The sequence below is a fragment of the Microtus ochrogaster genome, linkage group LG8, assembly GCF_000317375.1.
Source record: "Microtus ochrogaster isolate Prairie Vole_2 linkage group LG8, MicOch1.0, whole genome shotgun sequence".
NCBI lineage: Eukaryota > Metazoa > Chordata > Mammalia > Rodentia > Cricetidae > Microtus > Microtus ochrogaster.
The window spans coordinates 8228782-8244628 of record NC_022033.1 but is presented as its reverse complement, the minus strand read 5'-3'; the positions used below and the strand labels follow the sequence as shown (position 1 = coordinate 8244628).

General features: G+C 48.0%; 1 protein-coding gene across 7 annotated transcripts in view; it reads right to left on the bottom strand.

Moving 5' to 3' along the window:
* Positions 1 to 8910: 8910 nt before the first annotated feature.
* Bcas1 (breast carcinoma amplified sequence 1) overlaps positions 8911 to 15847 on the bottom strand; it is a 56450-nt gene continuing 49513 nt past the window's right edge. For all 7 annotated transcript variants that reach the window (XM_026787047.1, XM_026787049.1, XM_026787051.1 and 4 more), the window contains 2 exons: positions 12326 to 12604; positions 8911 to 9876 (listed from right to left, as the gene is read on the bottom strand). In XM_026787047.1, the coding sequence (XP_026642848.1) occupies positions 9802 to 9876; positions 12326 to 12604 (354 nt within the window). In that variant the 3' untranslated portion in view covers positions 8911 to 9801. The remainder of the gene's footprint in view (positions 9877 to 12325; positions 12605 to 15847) is intronic.

Below are 15847 nucleotides of genomic sequence, written 5' to 3'. Positions count from 1 at the left end.
GTTAGTATGTATGTGTTAGTATGTATGTGTGAATTTGGGTGCCTGCGTGTGTATGCAGTACACGCGCATGTGTGGCTGTGGCGGTCAGAGGTGAACATTGAGTGTCAGCCTCAACTCGGGCAAGGCCTCTCATTGAACCTCAAGTTCACCTATTTGGTTAGACTGGGTGGCCAGCAAGTCCCAGGGGTGTGTCTCTGCCTGTCCAGCTCTGGGGTTATAGGTGGGTGCCCCTACATCTGAATTTTTATGCGCATGCTGGTCATCAAAGTGCGGTCCTGGTCCTTAACGCTTGAGCTGAAGGCGCTTTCCCCACTGAGTTTTCCTCCCTCCCAGGCAGGGATTTCATGGCCTGATCCACCCTTTCACTTCCGTTTTCATTCCCTTTCCAGACAGCTGACTTTTGTCACCAGTGTCGCCACGGGAATGAACACTTAGTAGGCGCCAATCCACACTTAATAGTTCCACAATCACTCATCTCCTGCTAATCTCCATCACAGTTTGGCGAGGGGACTTTGCCCATCCCCCTCCGTGGTGTGAAAGCAAGGCTTGAAGACCTTAAGCAGTTTGCTCAAGATCACATGGCTAGGGAGTAGCAGAACTCAGTTCCGGCTGAGGCTCTGTGCACTTGGGGCCTGGGCTCTGACCGTAACCATCATTCTGTTCTTCTTCTTTATTTTTAATGTGTTTATTTAATCTTTAAAATTAACTTTAAGTTAGTGTACAAAATAACGGGGTTCATCCTGACGCTCTCATACCCTGCCCGCTGCCCTTCCTCCCTCCTCTCCTTATCCACTTGTCCCCATAATAGACCCCCTTTGGCTTTCTCAGCCGCCTCTTCCCCTTTCCCTTTAGATCCCCCCCCCCCCAGTTCATCTTCCCAAGTCCCACATAATCACTTATTACAATGATCTCCAGTCCCGGCCATTTTCTTGAAAATGTCATAATCCCATTTTTCTTTACTGACGAATATTATGTATATACAGTAATAATCCTCTTTATACATCCACCTGTCGATGGGCATCTCTGCCGTTTCCGTAGCTTGGCTCTTGTGAATAACACAGCAACAAATATGGGTGCCCAGACATCTCTGTGGCGTGCTGACGTGGATGGCCGGGGTGTGTTCTCAACACTAACTTTGTTCTGAAGATAAAGCCATCGTGACCATTTCACATTGCCATTTACTTAGACCCACATAAGGGCTGGGACCCTCACCCCAGCTGCAACCAGGTCTCCGACCATGCTGTGGTGTCTCTCTAGTCCTCTTTCCAATCTCTTGTTCAAACTGCCTCTCCCAGGTTTTATTCCCGACAGCTTTTGGGTCTGGTGTGTGTGTGTGTGTGCGTGTGCGTGCGTGCGTGCGTGTGTGTGTGTGTGTGTGTGTGTGTGTGTGTGTGTGTGTGTGCGTGCGTGCGTGTGTGTGTGTGTGTGTGTATGTGTGTGTGTGTGTGTGTGTGCTTTCCTGGGCACCCTGGCTCCAGCTGTCCTCACCAACCTCCTAACACTGACACCTCCTCTACCTTCCTTCTCTGAACCTCTCTTCTGCAGGCTAGCCTTCTCTCAACCCTCCAGCACATCAAAACCACTGCCCATACCCAGTTCTCGCCGCTGAACTATGGGCATGGTCGCAGCCTTCCTGAGACGCCCAATATAGACACAGCCCCTGGCACAGAGTGGAGAGATGCTAGCGGTTTACTTGCAAAGTGATGGGTGGCAAAGCGGAGCCACGAGCACGCCACTCACTACTGTGGCTGCCCACTAAGGACTCTGCAGGAATGTGGAGAGGACCCCTCAAAGCTGCTCCACAGAGAGACAGGAGGTTTATATGCCATCTGGGGACAAATTCGCAGAGATTTCCAGAACACTCTGAAGGTAGGTTGACCAAGCTCTGACTGCATCTGCAGAAGACCACCAAGAAGAGGGGCAGAGAAGGAGGAACTCCTTAGTACCTCCTGGGAACTCTGAGGTGGGCTGAAGATGGGGCAGCTGCAGAATCTGTTGCCATGGAAACCTTATAATTGTTGCAACCAGGGAAAGTCAAAGGCAGATGGATTTCTTCTCCCCAGAAAAACGGATGTGCTTCAGAATGGGACGCTCTCTCTAATGAGCCAGTAAGGGGACAGGATGGGACAAGGCATCCCAAAGACCAAATGCCTGCACACTAGAGGACACCTGTGCTCTCCCCAGGTTAGATGCTGTCCGCAATCAGTAACTCTTGGTGTGCACTGGTGCCTGGCCACTGAGCTTGCAACCCTCGGTGGCTTCTCACTTGCTTTTCTCTCAACCTCCCAACCATTACTGCGCAGGCTCAACAGAACAAATGGTCTCTGACTTGCTCAAGCCCTGCATTGTGCCTATGGATCACCTGGGTGAATGGATGGCTGGGCCCGAGTCCAGTCAACACTGACACTTAGAAGTGAATGTTTCAGTGGGTGTCTTTCTAACGGCTAAAGCCATTGATAGGTTTTATCTAAGTGGGCATTTTTTATATAAAAAGATTTCATTTTTAATTATGTGTATATGTATGTGTTTGTATCTGTGTATGGGAGTGCAGTGTCCCCAGAGGACAGAAGGGGGTGCTCAATGCCTTGGAGCTGTAGTTACAGGCATTTGTGATCCGCCCCGTGTGGGTGCTGGAAACCAAACTCCTGTCCTCTGCAAGAACAGTACGTTCGTTACTCTTAACTGCTGAGCCATCTCTCCAGCCCCTAAGTGGATATTTCTTATAGTCATTACCTAAGCTTAAAAAGAAATGATACATTTTGTAATTAATATCTGAAGGATAGTCAGTCACATGGTAAATGCTGGCTGAATTGTTTGTATTAGGCCCTACTGGAAACCAAAATGAAGACATTTTAACTATGTCACCCCTCCAACTTATTTCTCTTGTATGGCTGCTGAGAGAGAGAGAGAGAGAGAGAGAGAGAGAGAGAGAGAGAGAGAGAGAGAGAGAATATGCATGCCAGGGGGATTTGAGTCCTGTTCACGCTCAGTACATTGTCTTCCACAGGAACTATCCTCCCAGCTTATGGATAGCTTCAGATCCTTATAGCAGGCTCCTACACATTCTGAAAGATCAGTTCTGTGCTGCTTCCTGGCCTCTGGCCTCTCCAAGGCATGATATCCAGCCAGCCGGCCAGCTGTAGTGAACTACTTACGTTCGCTCTGGGGAGTCTACAGTCCGGCACCTCCTGTTCTTCTGGGAACCCTTGGCCAAGCCTTCTTCATTCTTCTTGAATTAGCTCAACTGTCCCCTCTGTAAAAGGCCACGCTCCATTTAAGTGTCCTTGTAGCCGTGTTTTCTCTCTGTCCCACAATGTCACATCCTCAGACCATCGTCACTACCCTTGTCCTTCCCAAGGCTTCCGCAGGCCTGCAAGAGCTGGTGCTGGCCATGCCGGGGTGGGGGCTCAGTTAGTGGAGGGCTCTCCTGCCATGCACAAAGTCCCATGTTTGATTCTCAGTACCACATGAACTAGGTGCAGTGATGTACACTTGTCAGTCCAGCATCAGAAGGCAGAGCCTGGAACAGCAGAAGTTTAAACCCATTCTTGGCTACATAGTGAGTTCAAGGGCAGCCCAGTACACGTGAGAACCTGTCTCTAAAACATACAAATAATACTTTAGGTTGGGTTTCAGCCTTGGGCAACATGGCTTTTACTCTGTGTAGACTCAGAGAGGTTTTTTTGGGGGGAGTAAACAAGACCCTCGGCATGCTGCACACTAGCTGGCGTCAAGTGAAGTTCAGAGCTGGCTTTTATAACCTGCATCTTGAGGGCCAGTCTTCGGACCATGTACTCAGAGAGGGGACTTCAGGACGTGGTTTTCAGATTTTCTTTACACTGGAAGTGTCTGAAGGCTACATAAGGGCACGGGTGGGCTGGATCCTCCTCTGGGAAGCTTTGGTCAGAGTGTCTGGATTTGCCTGTGAAGACCCTATATCCCTGTTAAGCTCTCAATCAATGCTGCGGCCACTGGTCCAGGGCCGTCCACTGAGAGCCACTGAGCCAGTCATCTGGCAGGTAGATATGATCAGAACAAGGCAACATTTGGAGCTAAGTGACGCTCACTCTAGAGCATATGGTGAGCTGTTCTCAGGGCTGGTGGCTGCGGAGTAGCTGTCCATCAAATCTAGCCGTCCAAGTGACATTACTGAGTATCTGCCATGCCCAGGCATCGTACTAGGCTGCCTGACAGTGTCCATGAGAGACTAAAAAGTCCTGATCTGGGGAAGCCCACAACCCAGTGACTACGTTTGGGGGCACTAAGCTTCCACCCACACTGGCCCTGTGGCTAGCGGAGACTTTATAGGGGTGGTTGGTTTGAGGACGGCTCTTAACTACTGCAGTCATTGTAGCCACCTTCTGAGGCAGAGTTCACTCAAACGCTCAGGTGAAACTGATTATAACGATCCCATCCATAATCCCCTTGCCTACAGTGGCACTTACCATCTGTCACCAGTTTTAGTCCAAAGTTAACCCATAGAACAAGGCAGAGCAAAGCCTCTTGGGACCCGAGCCAAGCTGTGGCACACCTGTTATATGTAAGGGTGTATTTCATTATCAGCTGGAAGTCTCCAAGAACCAAAGCGAAGGCCGTCACATAACACACTGTGTGTGCAATGATAAATATCTGTATTGCTACTTTAGTAGCTGATGTGAGTCGGGGGGGGGGGCTTCTGTTACTTACCACTAACGGGTTCCTACGCTGGAATGGCTGTTGTTTACTGAGTATTGATTGTGGGTTAGCCACTGCGCTGTTAACTGTGACCACTGTAATCCTCACCTTTATTGCTGGAGGAAGTAGAGATGGGAATTCATTTGATCTCCAATTGAGTGTGTTCGGGAGGGGAGTCAGGGAGAGGTACGGTCAGGCCGTGGAACATGGTAGAAGTAGCAAGGTTGCTTGGACGCTTGGCAGTCCCATATTTTCCCCCAAAAGCTTTCTACAGGGTGGAACAAAAAGGGACAGAAGACCTATCCAGCTCATCTTTGCTCAGACGGCTGTGGGGATCATAGACAGTAACTGGTCAATTTGTCTTAATTCTTCCAGTTCTCCTAATGAAATCCGACTGTATTCTAGAAGTTAACAGCAAACTCTTCAAGTCTCTTTCTTGGGTCCGTAGAAGAAAGCCATAGAAGAAAGCGCCCTGGTCAGTCTGCAGAACTCAGGTCCTGGAGCGCACCCATGTGGTCGGATTAGGCAAAAGGCGTTTGAATGACAGACTCTCCTAAGAGCTCGTCTCAAAGGCACCCGTTGCCAGTTGTGCAGCTGGGGCCATTTTGTCGGGAGGCACCCATTTGGAAAACTGAAACAAACCCATACAGGTTCCCGTCGATCGGTTCCTAAGAAAATGTAACGAAGCAGTTAAATTTAGTGTGGGGGGCGTGGTGGAGGGGGGGGTGGAGTCGGGCGGACACAGCTGTACGTTAGAGACTGCTTTAGGAAGGCTGGGTGTGAGATCCAGTCAAACAGCAGGGGCAGCTACCCCTGTTTCTGTTAAATCACGTGGTTTGCTTCTGCCACGCAAATTAGAGGCTCCAGGGTGCAGAGGAGCCAGGGGTAGCTTTATGGGTGGCGCTGCTGAGGCAAAAAAAAAAAAAAAAAAAAAAAAAGTCCAACTTCCTGAGACTCAATCCCTAGCCCTGGCTCATGTGTCTGCTGTCACAAAGACCCCAGTGACCAATGTCTGCAAGTTGTTTGTTGTCGTTTTGTTTTCCTCTTCTTGCTAACGGGCAGTCATTTGCTGCTCTGTTTTCAACAGAGCCAACACAGTCCCGACCAGGGAAGAACCCGACTCTATTCGCTGTGCCAAACTGCTTCCTTAAAGAGCTTTGAAGAAGACATGGAGAGGGTGGGTAAAGCGAGCCCTGACAGCGCCCATCGCTAATCTCAGGGTTTGCACCGTGGGAAAGTGGGTAACTGGTGCCCTTTCCCTTTCTTTATATTTGGTTACTTACCATGTCACTACCCCCTCCACCCTCCCAACACGGAGAATGGACCACGAGGTCTCATTTGCGCTGGACCAGTACTTTACCACTGAGCTGCACCCCAAGCTCTGATTTGATTGCTTCAGACCCAAGACTAGCTTGGGACTATGGGACAAGAGACCATGCCTGCAGGTCCTGGAGGAAGAGACCTAGCCTTCCTCTATATCTTCGAGGAGGAGGCAGAGGGGCCCATTCTGGACTTGGTAAATTTATGAGATCCCCACTGCCCAGTTTATCTGGACTGTTTGCACAGTGCTGGGGTGGGGGTGGGAAGAGAGAGACCAGTGTTTAAAGAGCAAAGAGCTACCACCCAGAACAGTACCCTTTCTCTTCACTCCTATTTTTGGCAGCTCCTTAGGTTTGTGGCTCTTTCGCCAAGAGGATGAATCCAAGGGCGGCCTCGGGCTGCTGGGAATCACTTGAGTAAATTCTTTTATCCACAGCATCAAAAGTTTCTGTTATCAGGAACTGGAAGGCGTCCTTGAGAGTGTGCGTGTATGTGTGTACACACGAGTGTGTGTTTGTGTGTATGTGTGTGGTGTGTGTATATACACTTGCACGCACAGTGGTGGCCATTTCATCTCACTAGCTCCATTCTTGGAAAAGCCACGTCTTCTTGGCAAGGGAGAGGAGACACTTCCCTGTGCACCTACAAACAAATCAGTAAATCGTTAAATGACTCATTGTGACAAACCAGGCACCTTTGTCCCCTCTCCTCCCGAGAACGTCTTAATTTTGTTGTTTTTGGGGGAGACTATTCTGGAACTTTTGCTGCCTGTCAGGTTTGTCCCCCCCACTCCACCTGCCTTAGCTTGACTTGACCCCGTGGGGTCGAGTTTGCTGCCCCTCAGCCCTCTGACTCCCGTGGGTTTTCTGTGTGCTTTTGTGGGGTGCCTGCTCTTTTGTGGGGTGCCTGCTCTTTTGTGGGGTGCCTGTTCTTTTTCACACTCCAGTAGCGCAAGGCGTGGCAGTTAGTGCCGACTGTGAATTCATCAGAAATGGGATTACACCCAAAAACACACAACTTTCACACGAAACACCAAACTTCCTTCTTCAGCTACTGGGGTTTAGGGTCCTGGCAGTAAAATCATTGTTTGAGTTTGTGGCTTAAATTTCTTGACCTTCATAAAAACAAAACAAAAAACCCCCCGCAATTTCATTTAAGAGTTCCCTCTTCTTTGGCCGAGGAGAAGGGAGGGACCAGGGATAAAAGCCAGGGAGGGGCTCTGCAGGGCTTCGCCACGCCACAGAGAGCCCCTCCCCCACCGCAGCTTGGGTTTGGTTTCCAGGAAGTGGGAGGGTGCTGTAGCCGGGTGGCCCGAGTCACTCTTCCCTGCTTCTGAACCTCCCTATCCTGCCTGGAAACCGTTCTCCTCTGAGCCCAAAGTGCTAGTGCCCTGTAAGGTGAAATGGGCCGGCCGAGAGATGGTCACCTTCCTCTGTGGGCTGCTCTAGCCCAGAGGCTGGCCGAAGGTCACAGCAGGCAATGCCCCCAGGGCTTTGCAGACAAAGGAGCAGAGAGCTGGTTGGTTTCATTGATGGCCACTTGGAGGGACTGGGTGGTAACTTTCCCCAAGGTATTGTAGTAGCCCCCATCTCTACCCCAACCCTTTCAGGAACTGACAGGATTTCTAACTCAGGTCAGGAGGACCCAGGAAGCACTTTAGCTTCCAGAAAACCTCTGTTGGTGAAACCCAGCATCCAGTCAGTCTGTTAGCAGCCTGCAGGCCATGCTGCCTGGCCTGCCGTTACTCTCCACAACTGGGGGCTTACAGACGTGGCTCTTCTTGGGAGCATCTACCAATTTCCTAGTCTGCTTTATTATGGCCCCTGTGCTCTCAGCCTTGCCAGGACAGGATACTTTGTGCTGACTTCTGATTCCTGTGGTTTGTGTGAGCCAGTGTGTGGATATGAGTGTGTGTGTGTGTGTGTGTGTGTGTGTGTGTGTGTGTGTGTATAAAACCTGTGTGCTTGGCAGAAACAAATATATCTAGAAGGACACCTGTGGCCCTTTTGAAACAAATTAAAATTTCCCCCCAGAGTTCCCAGATGGGAAAGGAAAAGGCTGAAGCCCTGGGCTGCCAGAGGAGGTGTTTGTTTACTGAAGAAAGTTTGACAGCTTGTGGGGCAGATTTGTTGCTGAGATAATGGTGGCCTGGAACCTTACCCTCTCATCAGGACTCTGAAGATGGCAGCAGGGGTGGGAGAGGCTATCTGGATCTCTATCCCTCTTCCCAATGTGGCCACATGGAACAAATCTCCCTTTTCTGGTTTTCATTACTAATTTGGCTCTTTTTATTGGCGTACGGAGGACTGGTGGCAGAACCCGGTTTGCTAGGGCAATGGCTGCAACTGTTAGGTCCAGTCACACATGTGCACCAGTCTAGTTCTGGATTTATCAGTTTTTCTAAAAAGGTTCATTTATTTCACATGAGTGCTCTACCTGGATGTATGACTTTATGCCAGAAGAGGACGCCAGATCCCACCAGAGATGGCTGTGTGAGCCATCATCTGGTTGCTGGGAATTGAACTCAGGACCTATGGAAGAACAGTCAGTGCTCTTAACCACTGAGCCATCTCTCCAGCCCTGTATCTATAAGTCTGTACATGTACACAAAGGTGTGTGGGATGGGATCTCTGAATATGTATGTGGGCATTGTTTATCATCTGCTTAAGAAGACTCGGCTCTTGTAGAGAGCACTAGAGAGCTGCATTTAACATTTAGAATAAGAAGATTTTCTAAAATCCAATAGTTTTTTTATTAAATCAGAAAAGATTTAATAGAAAATAAAAAGAAAGGTACAATATACATGAGCATCAGTCAGTCATAGGCTACATAGCATTCCACCTCAATGGAGTCATGCTCCAATTTAGTTCTCTATACAAGAATTAAAAAAAAAAAACACCTCGAATATTTAAATAATCTTCTGTAAATTTTTATTAACCAGGTTAGGGGAAGGTTTTTTAATCAGAGAACATCCTGAACACATTAGGAAATTACAGACAGGCGTGAGATAAGCGTCAGATGGAAAAGATGAAGCAAGCCCCTCCACCATCTGAGAAACATTAATAACGAAATATTGCAGACAGTCTTTGTTAGGGGTACCAGCTGCAAAGGGAAAAGTGGAGGTCTTGGCGCCCCTTTGTGTGGCAAAACAAACCTGCAACTTAATTTCCTTCTACTCTTGGGTTTTCTTTTGGAGTTGGTAATCCCATGCCCTTGTCCCTACACTTCAGAAATAATTGTTCCCCCAAATCATTGCAATCCCTCTCCAGTTAATCACTTCCCTTCACCGATAACTTTCAAGGACCCTATTTGAAAACCAACTCTTACCCATTCCTCTTCACTCCCCACATGGTCCATTCCAGAAAACTGGCAGATGCCCAAGGCAGAGCCTGCCTAGAGTCCTCCTTCCTCCCAGTGTGAATCGAAACAAACGGATCTTCCCTTCCCCTTTGACGCTTAGGGGACGAGTCAGCAGTTACTATAATGCAAAATATTCTTTTTCTCATTTCTGCATTTTTCCTTTACTCACTGGTTACTGCTATTTTCATCACCTAGCACAGATGCCTTTATCTACCTCCTCCACCCCACGCCTGGCGCTCACCAGCTCTCCTGAACTACCTAGTTAACCTGCTAACCCATCTTTATAGCTACATTGCCAGGAAAGACCAGACCAGAGACGTAAATAATACACCTCGATCTACAATTCAGGTTGAAGTTGTGGCCAGGAGAAAAACAGATATATACACAGAGTGAGTCTGGACGTGAGGTGGAGTGGGAAGAGGACCCGGTGAGAATGGAGTGATTTGTTTACTTGGATTTTCCAACTGGTCCGATGGATACAGGGTCTGTCTGCACTTGAGCATCCAACATCCGCTTTGGTCCCTGGAGAAAAACATGAAGCGGTCGGTAAAAAACCCACAGCAGCAAGGACCACAGACTTATTCTGAGCTAGGTAGTGTGTTAAGTCAATATGTCCTATTCACAAGTAGGTGTCCAGCTTCAACACCTAGTGACATTGCTTTCTGGTTTTGTGAAATCTAAGACACATTATGATTTGATTTCTTTGCCTTTAAGATGAGAATGTTCAAACATCTCAGAGGATTGTTCCCGAGATGAAGTGGGCTCATACTGTGATACACTTGAAGTTGTCTTAGGGTGGGGAACTTCCTCTTCTAGCTCATTCTAGACACCTCATGCCATTGTCAAGCAACTCATTCTTCCACTGCCTCACAAAGTGGTGCTCCGATTTATCCCTCGTCACTAATGGAAGGGACCTCACTACCTTTTATGTGGCATCTTCCTCCTCTGTGGATTCTGTCTGCTGCATCCTCGGGGCCATGCATGTGGCTGGCGTGTGGAGGATGTACCTTACTGCTGTCCCGGTGTGGCAGGTGGATGTGTGCAGGTGTGCAGGTGGTTATATTGTACTTTCTGCCAGTATAACTTAGACATGGTCAAACTAGCCCTTTCTGCGTAGTTCTATGAGCTCGGATTAATAGAAACACGGTCATGTTAGCACCGCCTAAATCAAAATACATACACCTCCCTTGTCTCTGCCCATCTCCCAACGAACAGGCCCACTTTATAGACCCTTACAACGTCAGGCCTTTCCCTGTTCTACAGTTTTTCTTTTCCTAAGATCCTTCTTTTTGGTTTTATTTTCCAGATAGCATCTCACTGGGTAGCCCAGGCTGTTCTAGAAGTCACTATTGAGCCCAAGCTATCCCTCCTCTCACAGCAATCCTCCTGAGAGTTAGGATTATAGGCGTGCACCGTTATGCCTGCTTTCCAGGATGTCATGCCAAGAAATGATAGAATTCTTAGCCTTTGAGTGTTGCAATGAGGAGCAGTGGGCTGTGTCCCCACCACCCGGCTAGTTTATTCCCGAAATAACGACACCAAATTGTATTAATTAAATTACTGCCTGGCCCATTATTTTTAGCCTCTTATCGGCTAACTCTCACATCTTGATTCAACCCATTTCTAATAATCTGTATGTCACCATGGGGTCATGGCTTACTGAGAAAGATTCAGCATGTCTGACCTGGCGGCTGGCTCCAGGGCGGCTCTCCCTTCCTGCCTTCTTGCTCCCAGAATTCTGTTCTGTCTACTCCACCCACCTAAGGGCTGCTCTATCAAATGGCCAAGGCAGCTTCTTTATTCTTTCCTGGTAAGTCATGGCCTCGTGTGATGGGGAACTTCAGCCAATCACATTCCGTTTAGAGTGTGTCCCCCTGGGGCCACACAAAACAAATAAAAACATCCAGGTGTGCTTGCTTCTTCCTCTTTGCCCTCTGTGCTCCTGGATCACTGGAACCCTGGTTTGTAAGTTTTTTCTTCTGTTTATTAAAGGTGAGTATTATTTTAAGTTGGTTTGGTTAATTACAACTTCTGATCGACCACACCCATCAATTGGTGCCCTTTCTAAAAGGGGGGCTGGAGAGATGGCTCAGAGGTTAAGAGCATTGCCTGCTCTTCCAAAGGTCTTGAGTTCAATTCCCAACAACCACATGAGATCTGGTGCCCTCTCTGAGGAATCAAGATGTGAGAGTTAGCCAAGGAGAGGCTAGAAATAATGGGCCATACAGTAATTTAATTAAAACAATTTTGTGTGGTTATTTTGGGTATAAGATAGCCAGGTGGTGGGGATGCAGCCCGCAGCTCCTACTACTACCTTTGAGCAGTTTCTTTCCTGGCGCACGTGAGCTGAGATTTATACATGCCACATGGATTGGAGGCAGTTACCAGTGGCTCTTTCTTCAGTGTAAAGTAGAACCTTACAACCCAGGATTGGGCACAGAGCACAGTTTAGCACTAAAGTGTAGTAAGTCATGTAAAGGGCAGAGTGTGATAAACTATACACAACATAGGATGCCCTGATTTCCCTCCATGGTGGAAATAAACCCTGTCCTCCCCACATTGCTTTAGGTCACGGTGTTTATCACAGCAACAGAAAGCAAACCGAGACAGAACTACAACTGTTACCATGACCTAGATTTTACAAATGGAGAAACTGAGGCACTGAGGGGTTGTCTAGGAGGCAGGCAGAGCGGGACTGCAGACAAGCAGGGTAGAGAGGCTTGGGAGCGTAGGCTTTTGGTCTCACTCCCGCCTACCATCCCCCATGCTACTTAGATCTTCCCGTCTCCACCACCCAGCCTCCTCATCCTTCCTGCCCCTAACCTCAAACTTATCTGTTATTCTCTGTACCTAGTGCAGTGCCTGACACCCAGTAGGTGCACAGAATCTTTTTTTTTTTTCTTTTTGCCAGCTTTCTAGCCAGCCTCCATTTTGGAGTTTAATAAGAAACGAGAAGACTTCATCTACTTACCAGCCCCTTCAGAAAGCCCCCGAGGGACTGTCGCCGCTTCTCGGACTTCTTTGGGGTCTTGTCCCCATTCTGCAGTGCGTTGGCCTCCACCACAGGAGGTTGCACACACTGTGCAGGTTCTCTGGCTTCCTGTTTGCTGTTCTTCTGCTTGTTGGTCTCGGCCACTGACTTCTTGTCCACTGACTTCTTGTCCTTTGAGGAGTTCTCCTTGCTTTTCTGGGCTGTTCCCACAGGCTCTGGTTCCGGGGGCGAGGGCGTCTTCTCTGTGGAGTTTGATGTCTACATAATTTCAAACAAAGCCTCTGTTTAGTGTCTGAAAGTCCATTATTAACAGCCGGGGGGTAAATATGTTAAAGCAGTGATGTTCAGATGTTGGAAAAAAGTTTGGATAAAATGGGGAGGGAGCATCAAGGTGTGTGTAGCAGGGGGTATTTATTTATGTGTTTATCTTTTTTTAAAGATTTATTATTACGTATACAGCATCCTGCCTGCATGTATGCCTGCACCCCAGAAGAGAGCACCAGATTTTATCATAGATGGTTGTGAGCCACCATGTGGTTGCTGGGAATTGAACTCAGGGCCTCTGGAAGAGCAGCCAGTGCTCTAAACCTCTGAGCCATCTCTCCAGCCCTGTGTTTATCTTTGTAACAATCCATTATTCATTTATGCTTTCCCTGCAAGTACCCTCTCTCCATTCTTTGTTAAACTACATAAATGACTTTGATCAAGCCACTTAACTCCCCAGGGCCACAATTTCCCCACCTGTAAACTGGGGTAGCAATAACAGTTACCCCTATGAAATATAAGCAAACTAATTCTACCCCTGGATGTGGCATGTCGCCAAGACCTGGCCAGTTACAGCAGTGTATGTGATGGGGCATAGACAGCTCTGATTGGTTCAGAATAACTAAAGACAGCTCTGATTGGTTCAGGATACTCTAAAGACATCTGATTGGTTCACGATAGCTGAAGACAGCTCCGATTGGTTTAGGATAGCTGAAGACAGAAGTTGATCTGATATTAAAGCTTTGCTAAAATAATCAAGAGGTCTGATTTTATTCCACTGGATTTGAAGCTATGAAAATATAAGACTGGCCCTTTGGGAGTTCATTTCAGGAGAAAAAAATATGACCCGATAGGAAGTCAACACAGTAAAAAAGCAGAGCCAAGAACACTCGAAAGAAACCAGTATGGATGTCAGCATGTGTGACCTCGGCTCCAGCCTTTCTTTAAGCGCTTGCATGCGTAGGCCAGTGTTGAGAGGGTGTCCCATAATTAGGCCTGTGACTTATTTCTTGAGGGTGCTCATTTTGAAATTCATAATCATAATGCCTTTTTATGTGAAACTGTCCTTTTATTTTATGACATGGCAGTTAAAAAAAAACTGATGGTTATTTTTAATTTTGAATGGACATCTTTCAGTACCAAAATGAGACATTCTACACGGCACCTATAATGTAGAGGCTTGTCAAAACTCCAGTCCTATAAGATTCTGGGAAAACTGTAGCTACATGTAGCAAAATAAATAAATAAATAAATAAAAATAAAGATAAAAAAATAAAATAAAATCTGGCAGAAAGTTGAAATCTTTTTCTTACCATATTTTGACCTCAAATGTCTACCAGTACAGACAATATAAAAGCAGAACGGAGGGAGACCAAACAGCCCCAAGAGAAATCTTACTCCCCAGCAGTAAGCAACCAGAGGCCCAAGGAAGCTCTTACAGACATGCATGGGTCTCAGCAACTCTAGCTTTGGTGCAGCACAGGTAAATGGGAGTGCCAAGAGAAGTTTGATGAACTCAATGTCACACACACCATCCCATGGACTGGTGACTGCTCAGATCCTAGCTGGGAGACATCATGTCTTTACATGCCAACACAGGCCTCAAACGTGTGATCCTCCTGCCCCTGCCTCCCAAGTGCTGGTGGTCCCATGCCTCCACACGAGGCTTCTGAGACCTTGACAATGAACTCTTGTGAAATGCTGTCAGTACTGGCTTTAAAAACAGCAGCTTTGAAAATCACAGCAAACAACAGAAGTTTAAGTACTATCCCATGGGGCCACATTTGACCCCTTAATTCAGGTCTTCAAACTCTGGTTCATGAAGTCCTGCCATGTACCCAGGAAGGAAGTCTCACGGCAGAACTGCAGTGTTGACGGAGAATAAAAGCTGTCATTGTGCATCAGTGAACCCAGCACAGCTCTGAGGAAGAAGCCAGAAGACAAGCAGACTGGCCACTCTGAGCCTGAGCTCCTGAGGACTGCAGCTCTCCAGGAAGTAGATGCCCTTGGAGGTAGCCAACACCCTGCAAATTATCCTGCAGCCATGTGCCCCTAATCTTGTCCTAGCAGCCAAAGCTGTGGCAGGGGCTAAGACATGGAGGAGAATCCCTGAGTAGCATAGGAAGCCAGAGCAACTGTCGCCTTGGGATGAAGGAGCCTCCCACCATGGTGGTCCTTGGGAAGGCCAGGACCCTGCAATGCTGTGCAAACCCCTGAACTTTCACAAATTGTGTAGAAGAAGCCAGCATCTGCCAGTGACTCAAAACCTCCCAGTGGGTCAGCGACCTAGCTCGAGGACAGTTCTATCATGTCCTTGCCGCTGTGTGACCAGGCATCGAGAGTCTCTTCATGTCTTCATCTGTGCAGTGTCATCAGAGGGTCAAATGACCACATCCGGCCCATGTGGAATGCCAAATCCATGGCAGAGAGCATCTTGGTTTTCCTTGGAGGGAGGTGACCCTGTGGCACAGAACTGTCAGCCTGATGTTCAGGGAAGTCCCCAGCCAACAGGCTAACAGAAATGCGGTCCCCCTCTTAACCTTGCCTGCAGTTCCTCTTTTTATGAAACCACGAGGCTCTGAGTGCACCGTGCAGATGAGGCGCTGGGAAACAGTGATGCGGGGTGACACACTAGTGGCCCACCGCTCACACTGCCCCGCTGCAGGGACTCCCCCTCTCTTCTCCGGAGAAACTCCATCTGGGCACTGAGATTCTTCTTGTTCCTCCTGCCCATATATACAGAGTTTTCTAATTATTACTAGAAGTAGACACTTTACACTCTATTCTGAATTATGCTGTAGATTCACATGGTATGAATATAGGATGGTCATTCCCTACCAGCGGTTTAATGGAAATGATTCCTTTTGGGGCTTGTATTTGGAGTAAAGTAATAATCCAATGTTAAATGAGGCCTTACTGATGGTGCTCTGATTCCAAAGGTCTAGCGTCCTTATAGGAAGAGACACTAGGGGGCACTCTTCTTCCCTTGCCACCCACGCCCCAGCCAAGGCAGAAGCAAGGGAGAGAGCCTCACTAGAGACTGAACCATGTCAATACTTTGAGTCCCATTCCCCTCCCTATCCGCTGAGGCAGGCTGATCTTCAGCTTCCGACCTGAGCTCGCTCTCTTTTCCATCTTCCTCTTGGAGAGGCAGCTTCACTTCTGCCTCTCTCCCCACTTCTCTGCTTCCCCCCTTCTCTGTCTCTGTCTCTTTCTCCTCCTCTCTCTCTCTCTCTC